A 22,716-nucleotide genomic window follows, 5' to 3' on the forward strand; every position below is an offset into this window, starting at 1 on the left:
GCTCAGATGTTAAGGTCTACTGTAACCGTAGCCATCAATGCCTGTCATGTTCCGCAGTGTTTGGATTTTTATTAAGCAAAACATTGCTGCCACATTTGCTTTATTTGGAAAGCCAGCGTTTGCTAGTAAGTCTTCCAGATTTTGAATCTTAGGTGATGATTGGTGAAACTGGTTCCCTATATAGCATCAATTTTTAATAGCCTTGACTCACTACTCATGGACTGTAACCAAACAAAGATCTGGAGATGAGGAGGGTAAGAAAGAAAGAAAGAAACAGGCTTTCACAGGCTGCTTATTTTTCCAGGTTCAAGTATTTCTGCTAAAAGAGAAATTTGAATGTATTCAACTAATGTCACATTGTGTTCAGTCTTTTCCCAAGAATAAGGATGAAGCGTTGTAGCCATATTTAATTTTAAAACTGTTTTCAGACTAACTCTGTTTAATTTGGGTAAAAAATAGTGGTGAGATCCTGTAATACTTTAAAAGGCAATTGCAAACTAGTATGGCACAAATTTGTCTGTCTAGCAAACCCCGTGAAATTACAACTTACATGACACTTAATAGTCACAGATTAAATAAAAATCCTATTACAGCAAGCAGGATTTTTTTGGTGGTTTTGTGGGGGTTTTTAATTTATTTTTTTTATGTCTTAGGATGTGCAAAGCCATTTGAGAATTCAATGGCTTTAGAAAAACAAGGAATGTATATTTTACATGGGCTCTTCTTCCTTTTCTTGCCTCCTTTCTCCTTCCCAAGTAATGATTGCATCAGCAGGGATAACATCATGCTGACATTTTATTTATGGAACCCAGTTTGCTGCTGGAATGGTACCTCACCTCACACGCTGGAAGCTCAGTTTTGGCTGTTCTTTACTTGCTACTGTAATAAATGTGACAGATTATAATAGTGGAGAGATTCCATTGTTACTGGTTTTTTCCTCTTTATTTTAGATGAGCTTCATAGACTCTTCATTTTTTGTAGGAGTGTTCAGTCTTGGAGTCCCTGTAGATGCTCTCTTCTTCATTGGCAACCAGTTGGTGGCTACAAGCCATACAGGGAAAGTGGGAGTGTGGAACGCTGTGACTCAGCATTGGCAGGTGTGTTCAATTCAATTTTCTGCATCACTTTTAATGAGCTGGTATGTCTTTCTAGTAAAAAGAGAATAAAATAATCTAAAAGCACGTGTGAAATGCTTGTCACAGGGTTTTCAGCCCTGACTTGTGTTATGGAGTTTGCCGCCGTAATACCTGAGAATTGTGCCTGTGAGCAGAATGTTGAATTCTTTGGTGGTACTACTATGCTTTTTAGGCTTTCAAATAAAAGGACATGGTGTGACTTGGAGTAATAAATGTCAAGTGTGTGTATATTTAAACTTCCTTGTGGATTACTAACTTTGTAAAAATTCACTAGGATCATAGGAAATAAATTGTGGGGAATATGTGACAGCAATTTCTGCACTATCTGAAAGAAGGAGGAAACAAGAAGGCAGTCTGATATCTGGGTATCTCAAAAGTTGTTTTACAATGGGAGACTGTTCAGCAGAAATATACATGGATATACTTTAAAGGTGTCTGTCTTGTATGTGGATGCTTCTGGCTGCACTGACCCTATTCCTGTTGTCAGAATGCGTGTTAAATAGAGAGATCCTTGGAGTCTGTATGAGTCTGAGAAAACAGTCGAGCATTCATGTGAATAACAAAGCTTGTAACACAGCCAGGTGTACATTTTTGTGGCATAAAACCTAGATGCAATAAAAATCCCAAAACTGTCTTGCAAATCTCGAGAGGCAAAGCTGACCTGAGGCAGCTGCACTGTTTGCTAAGTTCTGATTCAACCCTTAAGTGGCAGTACTGCTAACACATAACATGAATGATAAGCACGGGATAGCATTGCTTCTGCAGCAGAGAGAGACATGTTAGTATGGTCTTGAATTAAACAAAACATTATTTAAAGCTCTCTACTGATGCCTTGCAAAATCTTCTGTTAAGAGACAACTTAATGCTATGTGACAAGCTGGTGTTTGACAATATTTTCTGAAGGAGTAAAAACCGAGGTCCTGTTCATCATCATTGTTTCTAGGGGGAGCCACAGAAATCTTTCTGAGCACGTTAATAGTTCCTCGGTTTGACTGACTATTCCTTTGGTGAAAGCATTTCTTATTGAAGAATAGAAAATCTTTAGGAGGGATGCCAGGATCTCTTCAAACCAAGTTTTTTGGCTTTCTAGTTTTTTGTTGGGTTTTTTTTTCCCTTAATGGCTCCCTTAAAAATACAAAAACAAAAGAAAAAAAACCCCAACAACAAACCCACCAACAAACACAACCTCAAAACAACAAACAAAACCCCAACCCCCCCCAAAATAAAAAATGCCCAAATCCAGCTACCTTCAATGTGCTTTGTGTACCTCAGGCTCTTCTGTTAGAAAGGTGGGGGGGGGGGGGGGGGGGGGGGAGAGGGGGGAACATCTTCCTGTAGATTATCATCTCCCTTTAGAAGACATTCTTCTTGAAGAGCCCTATAAAGCCTTAAGTGGTGGGGTTGTACCTCTGAGCTTCAAATTCATTATGAGAATACATGGCGTTTGTGTAACTTCTTCCCATGAGTTGCCCATAGCTCTGGACTTGCTATGTAATCATACTTGCTGCAGTGAGAGAGGTTTTGAGGCACAGAATACACCAATGCCCCATTTCAGACCAAGAACTTTTGTTTCTTTTGGGGCTTTCTTTCCTGATGGCTTTCAGAGTCCTACTTTAAGGAGGCTTAGTTTGTGCAAAGCTATCCTTCCTGACACTGAGTTTTGTATTTGATGGATTGCACCTGAAGATGTAACTCTGACTGCTGCCTCTACTTGGCTCTCTCATCTTCTTCCCACCTTGGAGATTTGAGCAGACCAGCTGAGGTGGTTTCCCTAGTACTTATTCATAACTCTGGTGGTGTTGCATGCAACAAGGAGAGGAGGTTGTGGGTGCTACATACATCAAGTAATTAGATTTGTAGCACAGAAGAGCTTAAAGGAAGCCAAGTATTTAGTGTTACAGAGTAAGATGTAACATGAAGCAGTGGAGTATGACAGAAAAACAGTCGCAAAGCGAGGATTCTCACTGGCTGTGTTTTACCAGTGACTGGTGTATAGTGCCACTCTGTTTCCTAATGAAAGTTCCCATGCTGGCAGGTGCACCTGCTGAATCATCTCTGGTGTTCCTATCTCTGCTGCAGAAGAAAGGACTCTCCTTGTGTTGTATGATCTGTCTGACCCAGGCAGTCAATCTCAGCTGTCAGCAGCATGGTAGATCCTCTTGCTCAGTCCTCTCCTTGCAGTTGTTGTGTCTTTGCAAGGTGACAAGTGAAGTGGTGTATCTGTTGATGGGTTGCCTGTACCTTCAGTAGTTTTGTAAAATTTTTGCAAATGTGTATCTTTGATCCACAGAACCAGAGAGCACGCTGCACCTTGGTCCATAGACTCTTAGATGCTGAGACTGTTTAGTTTCTTGCCTTTCTGTTCTTGTACTACTTCTTTAAAGTAGTCTGGAAAAAAAACCAACCCTCAAAACCAAGTTCTGTGGCCCTGATCGTTAGATGCCTTATTTGGTTAGGTGTAGTATGAATTTGACTGTGGGGAGGAGAAGAGGGTATTTAAACAGCTGTATCTGGAAGAGTACTGTGTGAAAGCACTGATATCAAGAATACCAATTCTTTTCAGTAATTGGGAAGGATCCTTCTCCAGGTCATTCAGTCATAAGTTACACAGGGAAAATCCAGGTGTTCCCAGAAGAGTTTATTTTCAGCATTGGATCTGTGCTGAATTGTAGGTGAATGTAAGTGAGAGGGGCATAGCTCATTAAACAAATAAAGGAGGGAAAGTGCCTCTTCCCCTCCTTCCCCACCACCATGGAAAATATGCAGCAGCTATATTTGTGTTGCAGCTTTTTCTGTAATGGCTTAGAATGTATTTTAGGGGCTGACAGACTATCCTTAGGTTAGGAATGGGTTCTGGATTACATGCTAGCTCTTTGAGGTGTGGGGAAATTTCTTTGTTTTGCTTTTATCCATGAGATTCATTGTTGGTATTTTGTAAATGATTTTGCAAGTCTCTGAGGCAATTGCAAGGATGCTGCCGGTCAGAGAGAAATGAGAACTTAAGCTGGTATTTCCATGAATTAGTATTTAGTGGCCATTAAGTGGACTGGATGAAACATACAGAATATAGGAAAATACTATGACTTTGTGCAGTTTGAGTGCTCTGGATGAAACGGCTTTTGGATTTTTCTTCCACAGGGTGGAAGCAAAAAAGAATTGCTTGAGATAGGGGATCATGCCTAGGATAAGCTAAACTTTTTCTTTGCTTGAGATCTCTGTCACACCTGAGAGGGGATAAGCACTCTTTTTGATCATAGAGGGCAAAGAGAGGGCATTCTTAATCCCTCACCTTAAGTTGAAGACCAGTAAGTAAAATATGACAAGGCTGCCTTCTAGTTTACTTGGTTGCGGATGTGTATTTGAAGTGGGAAGTTGTAATAGGATAAGAATTCCCCCCCCTCTCGTTATGTATCTGCTGGTTATCTACCTATCCATAGAGGCGGGCAGAGGGACACGAGAACTGGGGGTAAAGGAGGGCTTAAGAGAGGCAACACCTAGTTCCCCTGCCCAGCAACCTCTTAAGGAGTTGTCAGAAAGGAAAAAAAGGGGTAGGACAGAAAGTGTGAAGTACACTCATTTTGCATCCTGGTGAAAAAAATAAATCCTCTTTTGAAGATGAGGTTTAGCTGCAGCACTCTAAGCTTTGTGCCTTCACGTGGAGAAGGATCTTCCAGAGCAGCTGTGCTAACTTATATGCGTGGTTTTGCTGAACTCCATGACTTAAGATCCAGTTTGGTAGAGGAATGCAGTTCACCAGCAGTACTTTAAGAATGCCATTGTTTGTGTGAGTGTGTGCATAATGGCTTCAGACCTGTACCAAACTCAGGTGTTCTTCAACAAAAATATACCAGAAAGGTCTGAAAACTGAGAAAGTAACAACCTAACTTCTTGATTTATTTATTTTTTATTTATTTCTTTCTGTTTGCACTAGGTTCAGGATGTTGTTCCTATCACAAGCTATGATACTGCTGGATCTTTTCTGCTGCTGGGCTGTAACAACGGCTCTATTTACTATATAGGTAAGAAATGGGAGCAGGGTGGAATAAAAAGGAGGTGGTGCTAAGCGGCTTTGTTCTTAAACTCTTTCGTTGGTCTAAGTTGCATCAGAGCAACTCTGTCTATCCAGTGTAATAAATAAATGTATCTTCCCCACAGACATGCAGAAGTTCCCGTTGCGGATGAAAGACAATGATCTTCTAGTGACAGAATTGTACCATGATCCCTCCAATGATGCTATAACAGCGCTCAGTGTCTACCTCACGCCTAAAACAAGTCAGTACTGTATTAGTGTCTCTTAGAGTCTGTTACAGGTGTGTGCGTCTTTTCTTTTTTCTAAATGTACTTTATCTGTCACTGTATAGCAGGCCTAAAGCAGACAAGGTAGCCCTTGACATAAACAATGTGTTTTTCTTCATTTAATCAACTTCAAATGAATGATGAACACTAGGCATAACTGTTTTCCTTACATCTGTACATATGTATAAATAGGTACATGTACTTGCATGTATGTGTATATATGTTTGTATATCATGCATTATACATTAATGTATAATGTAATAACATAACGCATCATATATTAATGCCTAATATACCTTTGCTGGTTTTAAGCCTTTTATACAAGATAAGTACTCAGATTATGAATTGTATTCACTGAAATAGTCTGTGGTGATCTGGGTGGGGAGACAACCTTGCTGTGGTGTCTAACCTGATAACCAATATACTAACAACCATTTCCATATGCGGCTGAATGACGCTTAGCTATTGTGTCTATACACCCTTTTGTAATCACAGTGCAGCTTTTAAATTAAAAAAAAGCAGCACACAAAAAACACCCCAACAAAGAAAAGAAAAAACAAAAACCAACCAAACAACAAAAAACCCCAAATCAATGCAAAAAAAAACCCCAAAAAACCAAACTGGAAGACAGTGGTTACTCACATAACTATGTTGATACCACAGTGACCTTTTTAACTCTAGTTCTCCCTGCTCTTGCCTTGCTTTCCCATTTGCCTCCCACTAAGGCAGAAAGATAAACAATATGAGGTACTTACTGACCATATCACTATGAGGAGTGCCAAAATATCCAATCATGTTTTTGTCCATCTCACTTACAGGAGGGAGGAGAGAATGGGAGAGATGGCTGTTGTTAAGACAGTATGTTGGAGAGCACAGTATGGAATGTTGGGTTTTTTTTAGCGGCAAAATGTCCTCTCTATTCATGGGAAAATAAAGAGTAAACTGTTTAAAACAAATATCAGTCTTACTGTGGAAGCTTGGAAATACTGCTTTCTACGGCCTCGTTCCCTGGCCCCAGTAAGTCAAACTTTCATTCCTGGGGAAAACAACTGTGTTCTTGCTTGCTTTAGGTGTAAGTGGCAATTGGATTGAGATTGCGTATGGCACCAGCTCTGGAGCAGTGAGGGTGATTGTACAACACCCTGAAACAGTTGGGTCTGGGCCTCAGCTCTTTCAGACCTTTACGGTTCATCGAAGTCCTGTTACGAAGATCATGCTCTCAGAGAAACACCTTGTGTCAGGTAATCTTTTCCGTGTACAGATTTCTATTGGCGGTTCTCCCCTCCTCCTGAGCAATGAAGTGTTTGTAGGCATTGCTTTATAACTTGCATTGTTCCCACGTGTGATAGAATGAATTGGAACATTTGGGGGCAGGGGAGGGGCTAGATTGACTTGGATCCTCTTTCTTAAAGTAAGCGTTCTTCAAAGGCTCTAGCAGTTAAAAGGCCTAGGTTTTATTTGACCAGATACTGGAAAACCTTTGTTTGTGTCTTATTCCAAGGCTGTCATTTGTGGAAATGAAAGGGCTTGTAAACAAATGTATCCCTGTCAAGTCTTACTGTTGTGGGCAAAGTCCTCTAGGACTTGGCTTTGTTTGTCAGCATTTCAGGAACTGTCTTGATTGCAGTAAAATGTGCACCATCTCCTCTTGGGCCCTAGAAAAAGCCTTCCCATGGCTTCAAAGGGCTGTCTGTGTTTCTTCTTTTCTCAGCAGTCTTCTGGTGTTTGTTGTGCTATCCTGTTGTCCTGTCTTATGCTTGGGAAAGTGTCTTGCTTTTAGGGAAGATGCAATCACTCCTCCCTCCGTAAGAATCTGTTTCACCCAGAATCCAGCAACCAGGGCATGGCAGAGAACAGATTTACTTTCTGCTGCTATCCAATATTTTTTTTTTTTTTTAAAAAAAGGAACAGGAAACATGGTATCCAATTATACTGTAAACAAACAAGCCAGAGGTCATCTGTTCTCTTGCAGCTGGTGCTAAACCCGCAGTGCTGGGAAATCTGTATGTATGTAGCAAGCTAACTGATGAATGAAATAAAGAGCACTATTATGTGATGAGGGTTCTGCTGCCAGGCTGCTCTCTTGACATGACTTGTCCTAGCACCTGCACACAGAGGATTAAGTGTGCTGTAGGCCACTGGTGCTGACTCAGTCAGACCTTAATGTTGTGTTCCACCTGCCTCCAGTTTGTTTCTTGAATGTCTGAGAGAAGAGATGAAACTGATAGAAAACAGGACACCAGCAACAACTTGCAGATTGTTAGATAATTGTCTGGATTTATAACATGTGACCTGACATTGACTAAATTCTGCTTGATCGCTCAATCTTGAAAAACTTATCATATAGAAATCGCTAGAGAAGTTTTATCTGAAAAGTTTTGTCATCCCTTGTAAATGTTATTATACATATTTTCCTTTCTAGTTTGTGCTGATAACAACCATGTACGGACATGGACTGTGACTCGGTTCCGGGGCATGATTTCAACTCAGCCAGGCTCAACACCTCTTGCATCATTCAAAATCTTATCTTTGGAGGAAGCAGAGAGTCATGGCAGTTACTGTTCTGGAAATGACATTGGTAAGATGTCTCTTGAATGCGCTGTGCTGAGCCTGTACATTCGCTGGCCTTTATAAAGGTTTAACAGACCTTCAACCTGGTAACATGCAAGTCAGTGGATGGCTGTAAGCTCTTAGATACTGCCTTCTCCTTGAAAAGATGGGGGGAATCTAAGATTCACCTGGAAATACTCGCTATTTAGGCTGTTTGGAGTGAGTACACTTAAAGGGCTTACTGTGAATGTGAGGAAAAACTTCCAAACACAGATACTATACCTCTTCCTTGAGCAAACCAATGTAGCATTTCACTTTTGGTGTAACTAGAGAATGACAGAAAGCGCAGGAGACTGCATCAAAGCAGATTAGCATAGCAAGGTTTGGGTCTGCTGCAAATTCCAGTGCATTGTTCAGTCAGGGTTAAATGATGCACATGTGACAAATTCTTAAATGAGTTTGAAGTTGTGGCAAGGTTTACTGAAGCCTTGAAACCACAGAGGCAAGTGGTGCTAGCACATTGCTACAGCAAGGTACTGAAGGAATGCACGTCGCCAAATATGGGTAGACAGGTAGTCTCGATTCCTTTGTGGTCCGAGTCTTGCAAATGAACCTTTGATGAATAGGATGCCCTGTGAACACAGGGCGGGGTCAGTACTATGGCAAGAAATCTGATTAAGCCTTTAGACATCTAGGAGCTGCAAAATAAGAAGGTCCTACTTGTTATTATAGAGAGCTGATGTAGGATTTGTACCGACAGTGTAATTCCTCCAGGAATATGCAGGAAACTCAAGAATGGGTGTCTTTTAAAACAAAAGAACAAAAAAAGATCTGTATCTGTAGAGGCTCCTACCCATTGGATGGCTTTTTCTAGCTATTAGTCATCTTTGGTTCCTGTTCCTGATTCTTAAAAATTAGAGTGGTCATGCTAATGTGAATTTGGGTCTTCAGAACTGTGGGGAAGAGGGTGAGGGAATTGAAACAAACAAAAAAGTGATCTTTTTTTTCCTCTAGGACCCTTTGGTGAACGTGATGATCAGCAGGTGTTTATCCAGAAAGTTGTTCCCATCACTAATAAGCTGTTTGTAAGGCTGTCTTCAACTGGGAAAAGGTACCTCCATGTTTAGGGTTTTAAGTGGGAAAGGAGCAGGACTCTTCAGGTGGCAGGGTCTCCTGTCCCTTGGGGGTGCATGCAGTTGCACTTCGCAAGCTTCTAATGTGCTTGACATTCTGGCTGAACTCCAGTTTGTGTGTTAGTACAGAACTGTATTTGTCCTCTGCTATAACTAGAAGCCAAGTGGTATTTTGCAAAATGCGGTATCAGAAACTCACTTCACAATGGCTCACCTGCTGAGCTCACAAAACAAACATTTGTGTACCTCTACAGAATCTGTAACTCTTAGCCATGGTACCACGCTAACGTTAAATTTTAAAACTAATGCTGAAGTTGCTGGTGGCAGGGATTATGCTGCTCACAGAGGTAGACAGGGAAGCACTTTCTCTCCCTTTGCACTTGTCTTTGAAGATATTAGAACCTTTAAAACTGAGAGACTGTCTTCTAGGTCAGCTATACAATTATTTACTTAAGCTTGACTTCACAATATTCTACTACATTGTTGCCAATGTAGTAAAAATGTTGCCAGATAACTGCAGCTGCTTTTCTTCCGGTTTCTTAGACTAGTAAGGTGGCAAGAGATCAGAAAAGATGGTGCATCTCAGTTCTGTGCTGCTTCTTATTCTTGCATTTCTTGCCTAATAACTTTGAATCTGGGTGAAAACGTTGATGCCTTGACACATTTAGCATCAACAGAAGCCCTGCAGATTATTGATGTGCTTTTCCCCCATCCCCCACTTACTTCAGGCTAGATTTGTATGTAGTGGGGAGTTTTAGTAGATGATTTATTTTGGAACATCTTGGGCAAGAAGCTCAATACAGGGGGCCAGTAAAACAAATTACTCAGAATATGTGAGGTTCTGGTGTGGGGTATGGCTTAACGGCTTAGTTTTGGGAGTCTTTTTCCTCTCACTCCTCTCATAAGCTTCTAAAATGGAAAAAAGCTATGGAGATCTGCCATGTCAAGTTGTCTTAAGACAAAAGTTATCTGTATAGATAACCTTGGATTTATCATCCTTGGATTTTTTTGTGTATCTTTTATATGATTAAATGTGCTGTTCCTGCAGGTTAGTTTCCTAGAGTGTCTAGCATGTGAAGGGGCTTAGTTGCTGTCCTTCTTGTTGAAAGCCTTAGGTTTCTAATCATTGCAAACTGAAAATGGACATCAAATATATGGGGGTTCCCTAATAAAAGTAAACAAGTAGTAGAACTGCAGATGGATTGAGGGGAAGGTACCGTCTGCTGCTGAGCAGCATGCTGGTCGTGCAGGGAAAGGAATTTCATCTGGAAGAAAAGTCTTTTTTCTGTTGGCAAGTTTGATGCCATCTCAGAAAATCAATACAGTGCTAACTTTACTGGTCAAACTGCCAGGTACAATTGTTTTGGTAACTTGAGGTTTCTCTTCCTGTAGGATCTGTGAGATCCAGGCAGTTGACTGCACTACCATCTCGTCGTTTACTGTGCGAGAATGTGAAGGATCCAGCAGAATGGGCTCCCGGCCACGCCGCTACCTCTTCACTGGGCATTCAAATGGCAGCATCCAGATGTGGGACCTGACCACAGCTATGGACATGGTTAGTAAGAGTGAAGACAAAGGTAAGTTGTGTTACACCAGGACTGTGGTGTGGGTCTTTTTCTGTCCTCACATGTGCATGACTACAGTAAATGAACTCGAGCACTCTGTGTCTTTCAGATGTTGGTGGCCCCACAGAGGAAGAGCTGCTCAAGTTGCTTGACCAGTGTGACTTGAGTACGTCTCGCTGTGCCACACCCAACATCAGTCCTGCCACCTCAGTTGTTCAGCCAAACCGGCTTCGGGAGTCTAATTCCAGGTAAGTCACCAAGCGTGGCACCGGCTGCAGACACCAAAGGTTTTACCTGTCAGGTAGGCAGTGAGGGGTTTGGTGGCCTGAATGCTGTAGCCGAGCCCCTGAATCTATGCCCTAAGTTTCTTGAACTACACACACATACTCAATTGCTGTTGGTCTACGTGTGTACAGATAAAAAGTATCCTATGAGAATCTGGAGTGATCTGGAGGCCCTTGTGTGTGGGGGTTGTGAGGAGTATATTGCTATTTAGTGGGAGTTGCAGTGGTGGGTGGGAGCAGAACTGGCCACCATTCTCAGCGTAACATCTGCTCTTCTCGTCCTCCGTGTTTTTTTCTTTTTTGAAGCCTCCAATTGCAGCACCACGAAACAATCCACGAAACTGCCACGTATGGCTCTGTGCGGCCATACAGAGAAAGCCCTCTCCTGGCAAGAGCAAGGCGGACGGAGAGCTTCCACAGTTACCGGGACTTCCAGGCTTTTAATTTACCCAGCAAAAGCCCAACAGAAAAGGCAGCTGCTGCAAATGGGAATTCAAGCCAGCCAGAGGCCAGGAAGGCAGCAGCTGAGGGCAGCACAGCTGAGAGGAAGGCAGTCCTGACAACAGCACTTGAAGTGCGAGGCACAGGCATGACAGATGCAGGTGGGTGTTGCAGTACAGAGGTTCACCGTGTGCCAGAGAGTTCTCTGGATCTCAAAAAAAGAGGACCAGAAGAGGAGAGTGAAGCCAAAGCAGAAAGCAAAAAGAAAATGGGGTTTGAAGGAGCGGGCTTCCTGGGAAGGAAGAAAGTGCCTCTCCTGGCCTCCGCACCAGTCCTTGCCGAAGGTGGGCCCGAATTACCTGGTGCGGCTTCTCCATCGCCTACGAAGACAGCTGCTTCACCACGGCACCGGAAGAATGATGCATCCTGCCAAGACTATGGCTTGTGAAAATGTGACTGGTGGCAAAGATGAGGGGCAGGTGCCCTCTGGCTGGCAGCCAGCGTAACATGACATGGTTCTTGAACAGGACTGTATTCTGATACCCAGAATAAAAAGTGTGAGGTTATGAGAAAGTAACTGGCTGCTGCCAAACCTTTGAAGAGTCATCCACATCAATGTGTGGCTTTATGTGATGCTCCAAAATGTAGTATGGTACTTGGTCCAAAATATTGTTGTGCATTCTTGCGTAAACGTGGTCAGGCATGTGATATGTTGTGATTATTTTTGTTTTGGGGAAAGGAGGGTGCTAAAGGAATACTTGGTTGCTCAGTGGAAGATGCCTTTTAGACACAGCCACACAGCCAAGAGCTGCTGCTGTCTTGGCTGGATTTTGCCCAATTCACAGGGGCTGCATCTGTAGTCTTGTTTTATGAATGGGATCCTTGCTCTGTATGCTGCTGTCTGAAATCTGAAATGTTTTGTGCAGGTTAAGGAGGAAGCTATTCAAAATAGCATATTATTTTGCCTCTTAGTCCAAATAAATTGCCAGAGGAGTGTTGCTTGTGCTTCCTGAAAATGTGTGGTATCAGATGATGGGTTTTGTTGATTGTGACTGAGAGCATGCATAAAAATAGGCTTGGCAGAGTACATGGGACTGGCAGTCTCTTGAGGGCTTCCTTGTCACTTTCTCTGGAAAAAGGACAGAGATGAATATGGGAATAGGTTTACTGTCACGGTATAATAATTCTCAATTACAAGTGCCTTGACATGATATTTCCTACCTGTGTTGCACTGGCTGTTTTGCTGTTTGCTTCTAGTTTACTGTGGGTGGTGAACAAATTTTATTGCCGGTAGATTAGTAATACATAAGCAAAAGGGAAGGCTGTGACAGCAAGTTTTTGACAGGGAGTGGGTGAGGAGGTTTTCTACCTCTGAAAAAAACATGCTTGGAGTTAAACTTTAATTAATGGCTTTTTGGTTGTTTTTTTTAACTTGAGCTAAGAGGGTGAGGAAGAGGGAGGGAAAGAACATAAAGGTTAAAGCAACTCCAGAATTCCTTCATTTGCTGTTTATTTACTTGTGCACGAACACAATTTTGTGGTGGAGCTTTGTCAGGCCAGGAAAAGACGTGGCTATCCTGCCACAGGCCTTTTTTAGCCACATGTTTTTTTGGACAGGTAAAAGACTTTTCCTTACCAAACATGATGCCCCCCCTCCCATCCCCACAACCCTCCTCAACTGTGAAAGTTGTATGGAGACAACAATGAAAGCCTCTACCTTCGCAGTCTTCTAATACTATATGATTTAGGGATTTTCAAACTGCTCTCTTATTTTTCTGAGGTGTCAGTGCTAACACACGTTTTTTTACTATACAGTTAAAGAGACTGTGAAAAAAAAAAAAAAAGGCCAATTTACTCATCCCCTCCTAACAAACAGGTGACTTAAGTAGTGGGTAAGGGGTGGGGAAACAGCAGCCCTATCCTCTCCCCCAAAAGCCATGCAGGCTGCTTTTGGCAAGTTACCCACTTTCCATTTTCTAGAGAAGGTGCTTGTGTTCTTCAGAGGTGGGTGTCGGTGAATGTGGTGTGCTCCTTGGTGACGGTGCTGAAGCCTTTGATGACATTGACAAGATCTTCTTCATCTACATACTGTTAAGAGGAGGGGGGGGAAAGCATTTAAGCCAAAGCTGTACATGACTAAAGGCAATTCCTTCATTTTCTCTTTCCTTGCACCCCCTAAAAAATTGTGAAATAATTAAGTGCATGTTTTCCCATTGCTCCTCCCAGCATAAGGTAAGATCCTAGAGCATTCAAGCACCTGAATCCAAACCAGCTAGATTTTCATAGTAAGCAACAACTTTTAAAAAAATCAATTACTATATATACATCTGATAACTGGTAAATGGTGATAAATTCTAAAGAAAGTAGTGTTTGTTACAGCATGATGGGGAACTTGGAGAGATGAAAAAGAGAAAGAATACAGGTTTAGATTTTTGGTTTGTATAACAACCGTGACACCTGTGATTTAGTTAAGATTTTGTTCTTTTTGTTCTTCAAGCTTCTCAAGCAGAGTCTGAGATTCTTCCACCTGTACTCATGCTAATGCACTGAGCCAGGATAAGAGTTGAAAAGAAATAAACTCTCTGTTTCCATAGCATGAAGAGATCACCAGCAGCATTATTGCAGATGGGTGTCTTGATCCACTTCAACCTTCAGTTATTAATTTGCAAGGTGGACAAAGGGGTGAACAACACTTGCTGACAGTCCTAAGCTGCTGAGTGTAGTAAAGGGAAGAACTGAGTGAAAAGCATTGCAGGAGGTTTGCTGACGAGAGTAGCAGAGAGATGCAGGAGCAGAGACTGGAGCAATGTACAGAGGGTGGACAGAAGCGCTAGCTTTGTGTTGTACAGCTGCTGATCTCAAAAAGCACCTGAGTTCATGCTGTCGGGTGGTTTGCCACCAAAAGTGAGAGGAATTTTTTGTTCTGCTCCTACCACGTCTGAAAATTCATTGGACTATTCTGTAAACAACTTCTAACATGCCAACATGCAGCATGTGGTGGGGGTGGGGCGGTGCAAGCTAACCCAAACCATGGTGTTGGCCCAAGATAAGCAGATAGAACAAGGGAACAAGGGCTTCCTCTCTTAGCACTGGGAGCTGTTCATTTGGCTGAGATCATACAGAGGTACACCCTGGCTGGGCTGTTAGTCTCCAAAGAATTAAATCATGAGGATGTGATAGCTCCGAGAAAATGACTTGAGGCAGAGTTACGATACCACTGAATCAGGAAGCCCATGAGGTGCTGAATGCAGGCTGAGGGTTAACCTGTACCTATAGGGGGGTTGCCTACAGCTAAGTGTCAGTATCTTCTTACTTGATCTTTATGGTCTAAGCAGGTACGGCAGCAGTGGTAGCAACACCCCGGTTCTGGGGCTGTTTGGATTTATGCGCCATATCATCCTTCTCCAGTTCACTTTGCATTTTGGACAAGATCCACTCAATAACTGCACACTCATTCTAACTTTGTTAGTACCTCACATGCCTTTCACTCCCATCTGCCCCATTTTTTAGGAACCTTATTGGCTTTTTCTGGGAGCAACCACTCCCATCTCGCTGGCCCCCGAACCACTTCCCACACATCTGTTCAGGGAAGGATGAAAGCCAGGGGACGTAGGTTAAAAAGCCTGTTCCCTGGTGACAGAGAGGAAGGGAAGTTGCCACTGTCCTTTACTTAAGAATCATAACTTCTTGTGTTTGTGTGTTCAGGTCCACGTTGGTGACACCAGCCAATCCTGTCCTCTCCTATTTTAAAAGACAGATACTCTGCCTGTCCCCCCCCCAGTCCCCCTTGGGCAGACTTGGAAGTCATTTGTCACACGTGCCAGAAGATTCAAGCATTGTGACCGAGCAGAGGACAGAGAGGCCTCGTCAGCAACTGAGTCCAAGGTCACAGAACAGGAGTCACTAGAGTACAAGCTTCTGCTTCTGGCAATGAACGTGTGAAGGATGCCAGGACATCCCTCCTTGCACAGGTACATTTGCTAAAATGCATGGAGAGAAAGGCCTATGTGTTGACCAAATAGAAGGGAATTCTTCAAGGTGCACAGCGCTGGTAGACCATGCAGTTACTGGTTCAATGGGAATCATAGACAAATGCATGTGGACCCCTCACATCCCGTAAGAGCAGTGTGTGACCACCTGCAGCTCCGGAAGAAACAGTAGGCAGGATCTAATCTGACCACGTCCTTCTAGGTCTTTTGGCTGTACCTCCAGCAGCTTTTAATATTTAGTCCTTTTCATGATCCCAACGAGACAAGACAAATCGCTAGCAGCTCACCCTGCACAGCAGCATCACAGAGGAACAGGAGTGCTTACCAAGCCACGACCAGTAGTGCGATGATGATTGCGAATAATGGCATCCCAAGGTGATTCCTCAACAAGAGACTTTTTGTCGTAGAGGTCGAGCAGCTGGCTGACACTGCGATGAAGAGAGGCTGGGGAATATGTGTGACTTAGCTGGCTCTGACTTGGTCTCCTTGCCCCAGATGTGATGTGGAAACCACGGCTGTTTGTGGGAGAGCCAACTCCCGGAATTTTTGTATCTGTCAGCCCCTATGAGGAAGACACAAAGTAATAAATCAAAAATAAAGGTCATGGTCTCAAACACTTTATCTGAACAAAACCAAAGCAGGAGCGGAAGAGAACAGAGAAACCCATGCTTCAAAAATCATGCAGTCATAGACAGAAGAACAAAAATAGAGTGGACCTTTCCCCATTGTAGGATAATCATATAATTAAAAAGAAGGAAAAAAAACCCCACCCAAGCCTCTAAAACAGGACTTTCCCCAATTACTACTTTCCCCCCTAATTTTCTGTTGGTTTTTTTTAAAGTAGCCAACAGGCAGAGGGCCAAAGATGTTTTACTACCAGCACGACAGCCCAGACTTGCACAGCAAGGGGATGTTAGGAGACTTCCAGTTATTGTGACCAGGAAAAAGAAATTCAGCCACCAGGAGAAGCATGCAATGTAAGAAAGATGCCTTCATGCATGCTCTTTGGGTCATCTGGCACATCACACGTTGCAACTCTGCAAGCTAACAACTCTACCTCAAAGTGCATTGTGTATCTTTTGAGAGTGACACTGCTTGATGCATCAGATGTGTCAGCAATGGTCTCGAACTGAGATTAAAGAGAGGGAGGAAAAGCATCAGGGCAGGGCAAGGTGCAACGCAGGTGCAGTCTGTTCCTTGCGGAGGGTGTGAAGGGGAGCAATGTAGCAGGATGTGGGGGAGTAGAGAACTGGCAAAAATGAGACACTATTTAACGGGTCATTGGGTACCATGTGGGCAGCCAGCACTGCTTGCTACACGATCTCACTAACTCTTGTAAAACACAAGTGATTTTGCTACTTCCTAGTAGCTGTATCCTAACTTCTCAGATTAAGTCCTTCCTCTGATGAACTGTGGAATCTTCTTTTCTATTAAGTCCATGAGCTTCTGGAAAAATGAAAAGGAAGGGGAAAAAATAAAGAGGACAGGAATATGGAAAAGAATTGCACAGGCATGCCAACAGCAAAGACATTTTAAAGTCAAGAGGAACAACACAACATGACAGACTGTAGAGGAAAAGGAATCAAAACCATGAGACAAAAAAAAAGAAGTTTCTTAACGCTTTTAGCCTTTGCCAGAAGAAGGGGCACACTGGAAATCCTATTGTTTCCAAGAGCTCCTTCGTTGAGGCACAGATGCAGCTTCTTGGCACGGAGACAAGAAGGAACAGAATGCGTGAAGGATGCAGGAGTCACTATCCTGCTTGATGGTGCTCACAGGAAAAAGATGCTGAGAAGTGACAAGAAGAATCATCTCACGGCCTGTGGCTGGGAAGAAGCACAGAAATGGAAGGCACTGCTGCTCCCAGTCTCCTAACAATTGCCATATTCCTTTTGTCTTGCTTTTCCTCAAAGGGTAGGATAGCACTACTGCTATGCTACGTGGTGGAAGGTGTTCTTTATCCATTTTTTTACAGATCTTTAACTTGTCATAATAAAAATGATACAAAGCTTCCCTCCCAGTCACTCCCCAGCAGTCCCCCTCCCACCTCTGCAGTGGTCCCAGTGTGGCTCTATGTGCACAGACGCACACACACATCTTGTGGAGGTCCCTAGCGTTTCCCTGGTTGCCCTTACTCTAAACCTTGGTGGCATGCAGCTCGTCCTAGAGCAGTCAGGCTTGGCGGTATGTGGATAGTAGAAAGAAGCCTCCCCCTAAGTCCTCCTTTCTGCAGGAACATTTCATGGGTACCTGACAAAGACTGTCAGATGGATCCTGGTTAGCCATCAGATAGCTGGAAACACAGGACAGGTTCCTCTGAAAGGCACATTTTATCACCTACCTTCTCACAGCATGCCGAGACCTTTTCACCTCCATTGCAGATGTCAACTAACATCAGGTGGCATCAGTGGCTTTGTATTTTCTGTGACTCCAGGTCCAAAGTTTGTCTTAGGCATCAGAAGCATTTCAGGGCTGCAGACCAGGTGCCACAGGGCTCTTTTTGGGCTAAGCACCTGTAGCCTGGCTCTCTGTGCCCGCGTTAGGTACCAGGCAGTTCTTTTCCTACACTGAGCAGCCTTCATTCGGTAACCGAGTGTGCAACAAAACAGTGGAAGGAGGAAGAAAAACTGTGTGTGTGTGTTGGGGGGTGGGGGGCAGATAAAAGTGTTACACAACTGTAATGGATGGATTAACTGTAAATGATGGATACACAACACAGTGTTTTACCAAACGTACCGGATGGGTTTCACCTGATGAATAGACACTCATCGGTGACGTTCTTTTCTGGAGTGGAACTAAAGGAGGCCTGTCTCGTGCATAGGGTTGCTTGTGGACTTTCCTTTGAAGAATTAAGGAGAGAAGAATAGCCAAGAGGATCAAACCTAGAACTACCATCAGCATCGCAAACCACAACTCGTTGTAGAATTTTGCACGTTTGGACTCTGCTTTGTCCTTCTCTCCAGGTGTTGTCAAGATCAGACCTGTAAAAATCAAGAGGGATTAGGGGAGAAAGGGAATGTTATTTTAGAAAGCGTTTAACAATATGTTATCCCTTTCCTCGCTAATAAATTAGGCAGAAATTTAAGTAATTGTGTAGTCATGTGCTTATTTGCACTTATGTTCAAGGTGGCATAATGGTTCAATATGCTAGCGGGCTATAATAAAAACCTTACTACCCTCAAGAGACCCTGCTTAAAGTTCTGGCATTGCTGCTTAGGCTGGAAATCACCACTGCATCAGCAGCTCTTGAGAGAGGAGGCAGTGGAGGTGGAATGCAAGAAAAAAACAAGGGTTCTCCAAGTAACCTTGAAGAGTGGAAATGACTACAGTAATTTCAGAGCAGTACAGACAGAGGACGTTCTCTCTGGCACTGTGTAGTGGCAAGCCTGTGCAGTTAAAAAGAGAGAAGGAGGAAGACTTAACTGAAATGAGTGATAAATTTATACAAAAACAAACATGAAACATTCTATTCCTCCTTCTCCCACCTGTTAGAAAAAACAGCCGCTTGGTTGTCTTTGCTTATACAGAACACAAGCATAAGAAATCTCAGTGACAGGGTTTCCTGGTTATTTGCAATCCTCCATGCATATCCAGACACTTGGCTAAGGGATTTTCATCACCTTCACTGGCAAGCCTCTTCTGCAAGGTGCCTGCAGTGCTGATCGAGTTTGCATTAGACTCTCAGTACAAGCAGCAATCAAAAGAGCAGAGAAGCCGAGTGTGGAAGGTGATGGATGTAGAGCAACTGGGATATTATAAAAGGCATTTTATAATGCCTTTACAGCAGCCTTGCCTGAAATTCTGCAGAAGGATGGTGTGACAACATGAAAAGGGATATGCAATGTAAAGAGTAATTGCAAAAGATGAGGCACAACTCTTTAAAGGAGCTGAACAAGAGGCAACTTAATAAATAAATTAATTAAAACCGATATGTCGGTTAGAAATGGTTCAAGCTTAGCTCTGCTTCCCAGGGAACTAAGGGGTTAAAAAACCTCCAGCTTTTTGCTGATTAGGCATCTACTACTTAGTGGACAAAAGTGACTGGGATGTCACCACACCAAACTCTTTTTGCTTCTACAAAACAGACAAAGGCCTCACGGACAGAAGGAAAACAGCAGGTGTTATAAACTGGGTCCTGACAGCGTCTCGTGTGGCATTCTCATACAGTGGTTCAGGAACACATCCCAGGTGAAACTGCAGAGACTGGCTGGCTGCTCATAGGAAAGGAGCAGGTGGATGCCCCTTGCTGCGGGGGTGGGGTGCAGGGAGGAGAGGATATGTATTTTCGTTGCCAAACTGAGGAGGAATGCGGGAGGACAGGGTTACAATTCAAGATACTCTTAATTCAGAAGTAAAATCTGGAAGAGAGCAGACTCTGTTCAGCAGGAAAAAGCACTATATTTTGGAGCAATATATTTACATAAAAATAAAAGAAAAAAATATTACTTGTCTGGAGGGAGGATCCCAAGCTGACCATGATGTAAAGGAACGGAAATCCATCCATGGCAAAAAAGGCACATTGCCTACATACCTCATACCCTAAGGCACTAAGGAATCCCCTGATCCTGCAATGAGATGCTGTCCTGTGGCATGTACTACATGATACCAAATTTCTACCCCAAACGCTTACAGTGAATAGGTGCTAGGTAATTTCTTTACATATTTACCAACTCCATCTCCAGCGCTGTACTTGATGACTGGTGTCATGGCGCTCCCTTCATCAGTGATGCAGGTCACTTGAAACAAAAAGGCTGAGCAAAAAAAGCAAAAAAAAAAAAATACTGTCAGCAGAAGTCAAAATTCTGTAGGTGCTGCTTTTTCACCATGATCCACCAGCAGAGATGGACAGGTCTAAGAAAAGCCAAGGCAGATATAGCACATAATCCATCATAACCGACCTAGGTCCCAGATCACATAATCCCTTATCCATGGGTATTGAACTGCTAAACTATGAACCGAGGCAGATCATAGGTAGTCACCACTATGATGTTGCTATAAATTATGTTCCTATTTTACCACCCAAACCTCCCTCTTCCAATGACATGTGACTGGCAACTTTCAGTTTGTTCATCATTTTGCCCTAAATCTCTCATATTCCATTCATGGCTGATACAAACATGTTAAGAATGTTTGAGTAAAACAAAAAATGTATTAGCCTCATTGCAGTAATCAGGGAAGTAAAATATAAATGATAAAAGCCTTTGACATACAAAGAACCCAATGTCTGGAAAAACAGAAAACATTTTTTTCTTGGTTGTTTTTTTTTTTTTTTTTCACCTTCTTATTTCCCCCTTGTTGTCAGTTTCCTTGCATTTTAGAGATCGCAAATTTCTGAAGAGAAACTGCATTTCAAAACATGCCTGATTCCAAGAGCTACTGACTTAATTTGATCCAAATGAAAATTCAGGCTCCGGTCTTTCCTGAATCTGCAGATTTCCATGCATTTCCCAGAGCATAGCCCTGAAGGAAGGAATTGCAATGCAGCTCCAGGATTTGGGAAAGCTCGACCCTCACAATGAGCCACAGCAGTCTCACCCAGCAGTCTTTCACAGAGAGAAAGCTATAGGAGATTGAAACTGACTTTTGTCAGATGTCCTCGGTAAATACAGCTCGGTGTCAAAGCCGCTGTAGATGCGCTGCCCGCTCTCTGTTAACGCGTACTCCTTCAGGCGGCCGTTGAGTACAAAAGTGCGACTCCAGTCTATGTGGATGGTAGATAAATTGCTGACAATGGAGAAGGGAGCCATGTACCGAGGTGCTACAAAAGAAGGTAAAAAAGCTCATTTCTAGCCAACAGGCATGACAGCACAGAGGAAGAGACTCTGCATGACACAAGCTCCCTGTTGCATGCACTCCCTCTCATATACACGTGTATGAGTAGGAAAGATACAAAGAGAAAAGAGAAACCTGCTGTAGCGTGCCAGCCTCTACACTAAGAAAGCAGAAATATCTCATATCTTCAAAATAAAAACCTAGAACTCCCTTTCTTTGCCTTTGTGTATGTAGTACAGACACTAAAACTGTATAAATTAAAATCTAGCTTAAGGCGAGGGGGCAGGGAGACACGGGAGGTTGTGCAAGTTCAGCTGCAGCATGCTGGGCTGTGGGAACCCAGCTGCTAAGGGGGAGTCTCTTGCAAGCCCCAAGAAACCGCCCAAGATCATCTTTTAACACGCACACACATGAAAACATGAGGTTTCAGAAAAGCAAGAGCAAATCAAAGGCAGAGAGAACAGAACCCCAGAACTCACTTCAGGGAGGAAGAGCTCATTAGTTGGGCTCAACAGCTTGCTGACAAGACTTAGGTTGAGTTTGAGGTGGTCCTTCCTTGTGGCTTTGCCATTATGCCATGTGCCCAGTATACGCTGGTTTGTTCATAAGAAAGTTGCTTGTCCAGCTGCACCGTGCTGCTAATCTCCCGCTGTCACTGAAGCCAACCCCCCGGCAAGAGGAAGGAGAGGGTCACAGTGACCCGGGAGACCGGGTGTGAAGAGGTCAGCAAGGCAAGAAAAGCAAGACGGAAAGAAGAGGGCGTGTGGACCCCGTGGGTGGGGGTGTAAAAATGCCTTTCAAACTCTTTCCTTCTGTCTGTATCACCAGTTCCTTACAATTTTTCTCCATTTAAAAGTTCATTATTGTGTTCCAGCTTTTTAGGTTTGTGATTTAATAAAACACAGGTTTAGAGATAAGGACATTTTTCTTTTTTTCAGTGGTGATATTAAAGAAACTCGGGCTGTTCCACTTGAAAATTTCAGCTAAGGATATAGCAGATAATTTTTTAGTAATTGCTAGGCAGAACTACCAAGTGATGCAAAATTCTAAAAATTAGAAAGGTGATTCTGAAACCCTGGCTTAAGACCTATGATAAAAAGTGAATATCCTCTTTGCCCCTACCTGGCAAGCTGAGGTGAAATGCCCCTCTCATCTGTTATGAAATGGCTCTGGCAACAGCAGTGGAGAACTTTTTAATAAAAGCTGATGTTAGACTACTACAAATTCAGTTTTGATGGCAAAATCTATCCTGACGGTAGGCACAGGTCCTGCATGCTTAATTTCCATGCAGATCACCACATGGCCTTAAAGTACTGCCTGTGGTGGTTAGATAGATAGCAAAAAATTCCTACTTCAGTGTCAAGAAGGATCCAATCATTCAGATGGCATCCAAGAAAAACTCTCATGAGACCTGGCAGAAGCGTGGCATGAATTAGGACAGTAAGATTGTTCCTGAAAAGAATCACCATTTCTCTTTCAAGATCTCCACTTTTCCAACAGATTATTTATGGCAGTGTATTGATCACTACACATCACCCTTCTATTAACAC

At 43.0% G+C, this 22,716-nt stretch overlaps 2 protein-coding genes across 3 annotated transcripts in view; one reads left to right on the plus strand and one right to left on the minus strand.

The window, feature by feature from the left end:
- The window catches only part of KCTD3 (potassium channel tetramerization domain containing 3), a 32,912-nt gene extending 20,509 nt beyond the window's left edge, over window positions 1–12,403 (plus strand). For both annotated transcript variants that reach the window (XM_080408445.1, XM_080408444.1), the window contains exons 10-18: window positions 982–1,097; window positions 5,068–5,155; window positions 5,292–5,408; window positions 6,503–6,673; window positions 7,855–8,010; window positions 8,997–9,093; window positions 10,508–10,692; window positions 10,790–10,928; window positions 11,271–12,403. In XM_080408445.1, coding sequence (XP_080264571.1) covers window positions 982–1,097; window positions 5,068–5,155; window positions 5,292–5,408; window positions 6,503–6,673; window positions 7,855–8,010; window positions 8,997–9,093; window positions 10,508–10,692; window positions 10,790–10,928; window positions 11,271–11,853 — 1,652 coding nt within the window. In that variant the 3' untranslated portion in view covers window positions 11,854–12,403. The remainder of the gene's footprint in view (window positions 1–981; window positions 1,098–5,067; window positions 5,156–5,291; window positions 5,409–6,502; window positions 6,674–7,854; window positions 8,011–8,996; window positions 9,094–10,507; window positions 10,693–10,789; window positions 10,929–11,270) is intronic.
- Window positions 12,404–12,555: 152 nt separating this feature from the next.
- The window catches only part of USH2A (usherin), a 397,508-nt gene continuing 387,347 nt past the window's right edge, over window positions 12,556–22,716 (minus strand). The window contains exons 67-72 of the mRNA XM_080408501.1: window positions 20,976–21,152; window positions 20,062–20,145; window positions 18,131–18,375; window positions 16,452–16,523; window positions 15,720–15,956; window positions 12,556–13,493 (exon numbers count right to left, since the gene is read on the minus strand). Coding sequence (XP_080264627.1) covers window positions 13,404–13,493; window positions 15,720–15,956; window positions 16,452–16,523; window positions 18,131–18,375; window positions 20,062–20,145; window positions 20,976–21,152 — 905 coding nt within the window. The 3' untranslated portion in view covers window positions 12,556–13,403. The remainder of the gene's footprint in view (window positions 13,494–15,719; window positions 15,957–16,451; window positions 16,524–18,130; window positions 18,376–20,061; window positions 20,146–20,975; window positions 21,153–22,716) is intronic.

Source organism: Falco punctatus (genome assembly GCF_963210335.1).
Source record: "Falco punctatus genome assembly, chromosome: 12".
NCBI classification, from domain to species: Eukaryota; Metazoa; Chordata; class Aves; order Falconiformes; family Falconidae; genus Falco; species Falco punctatus.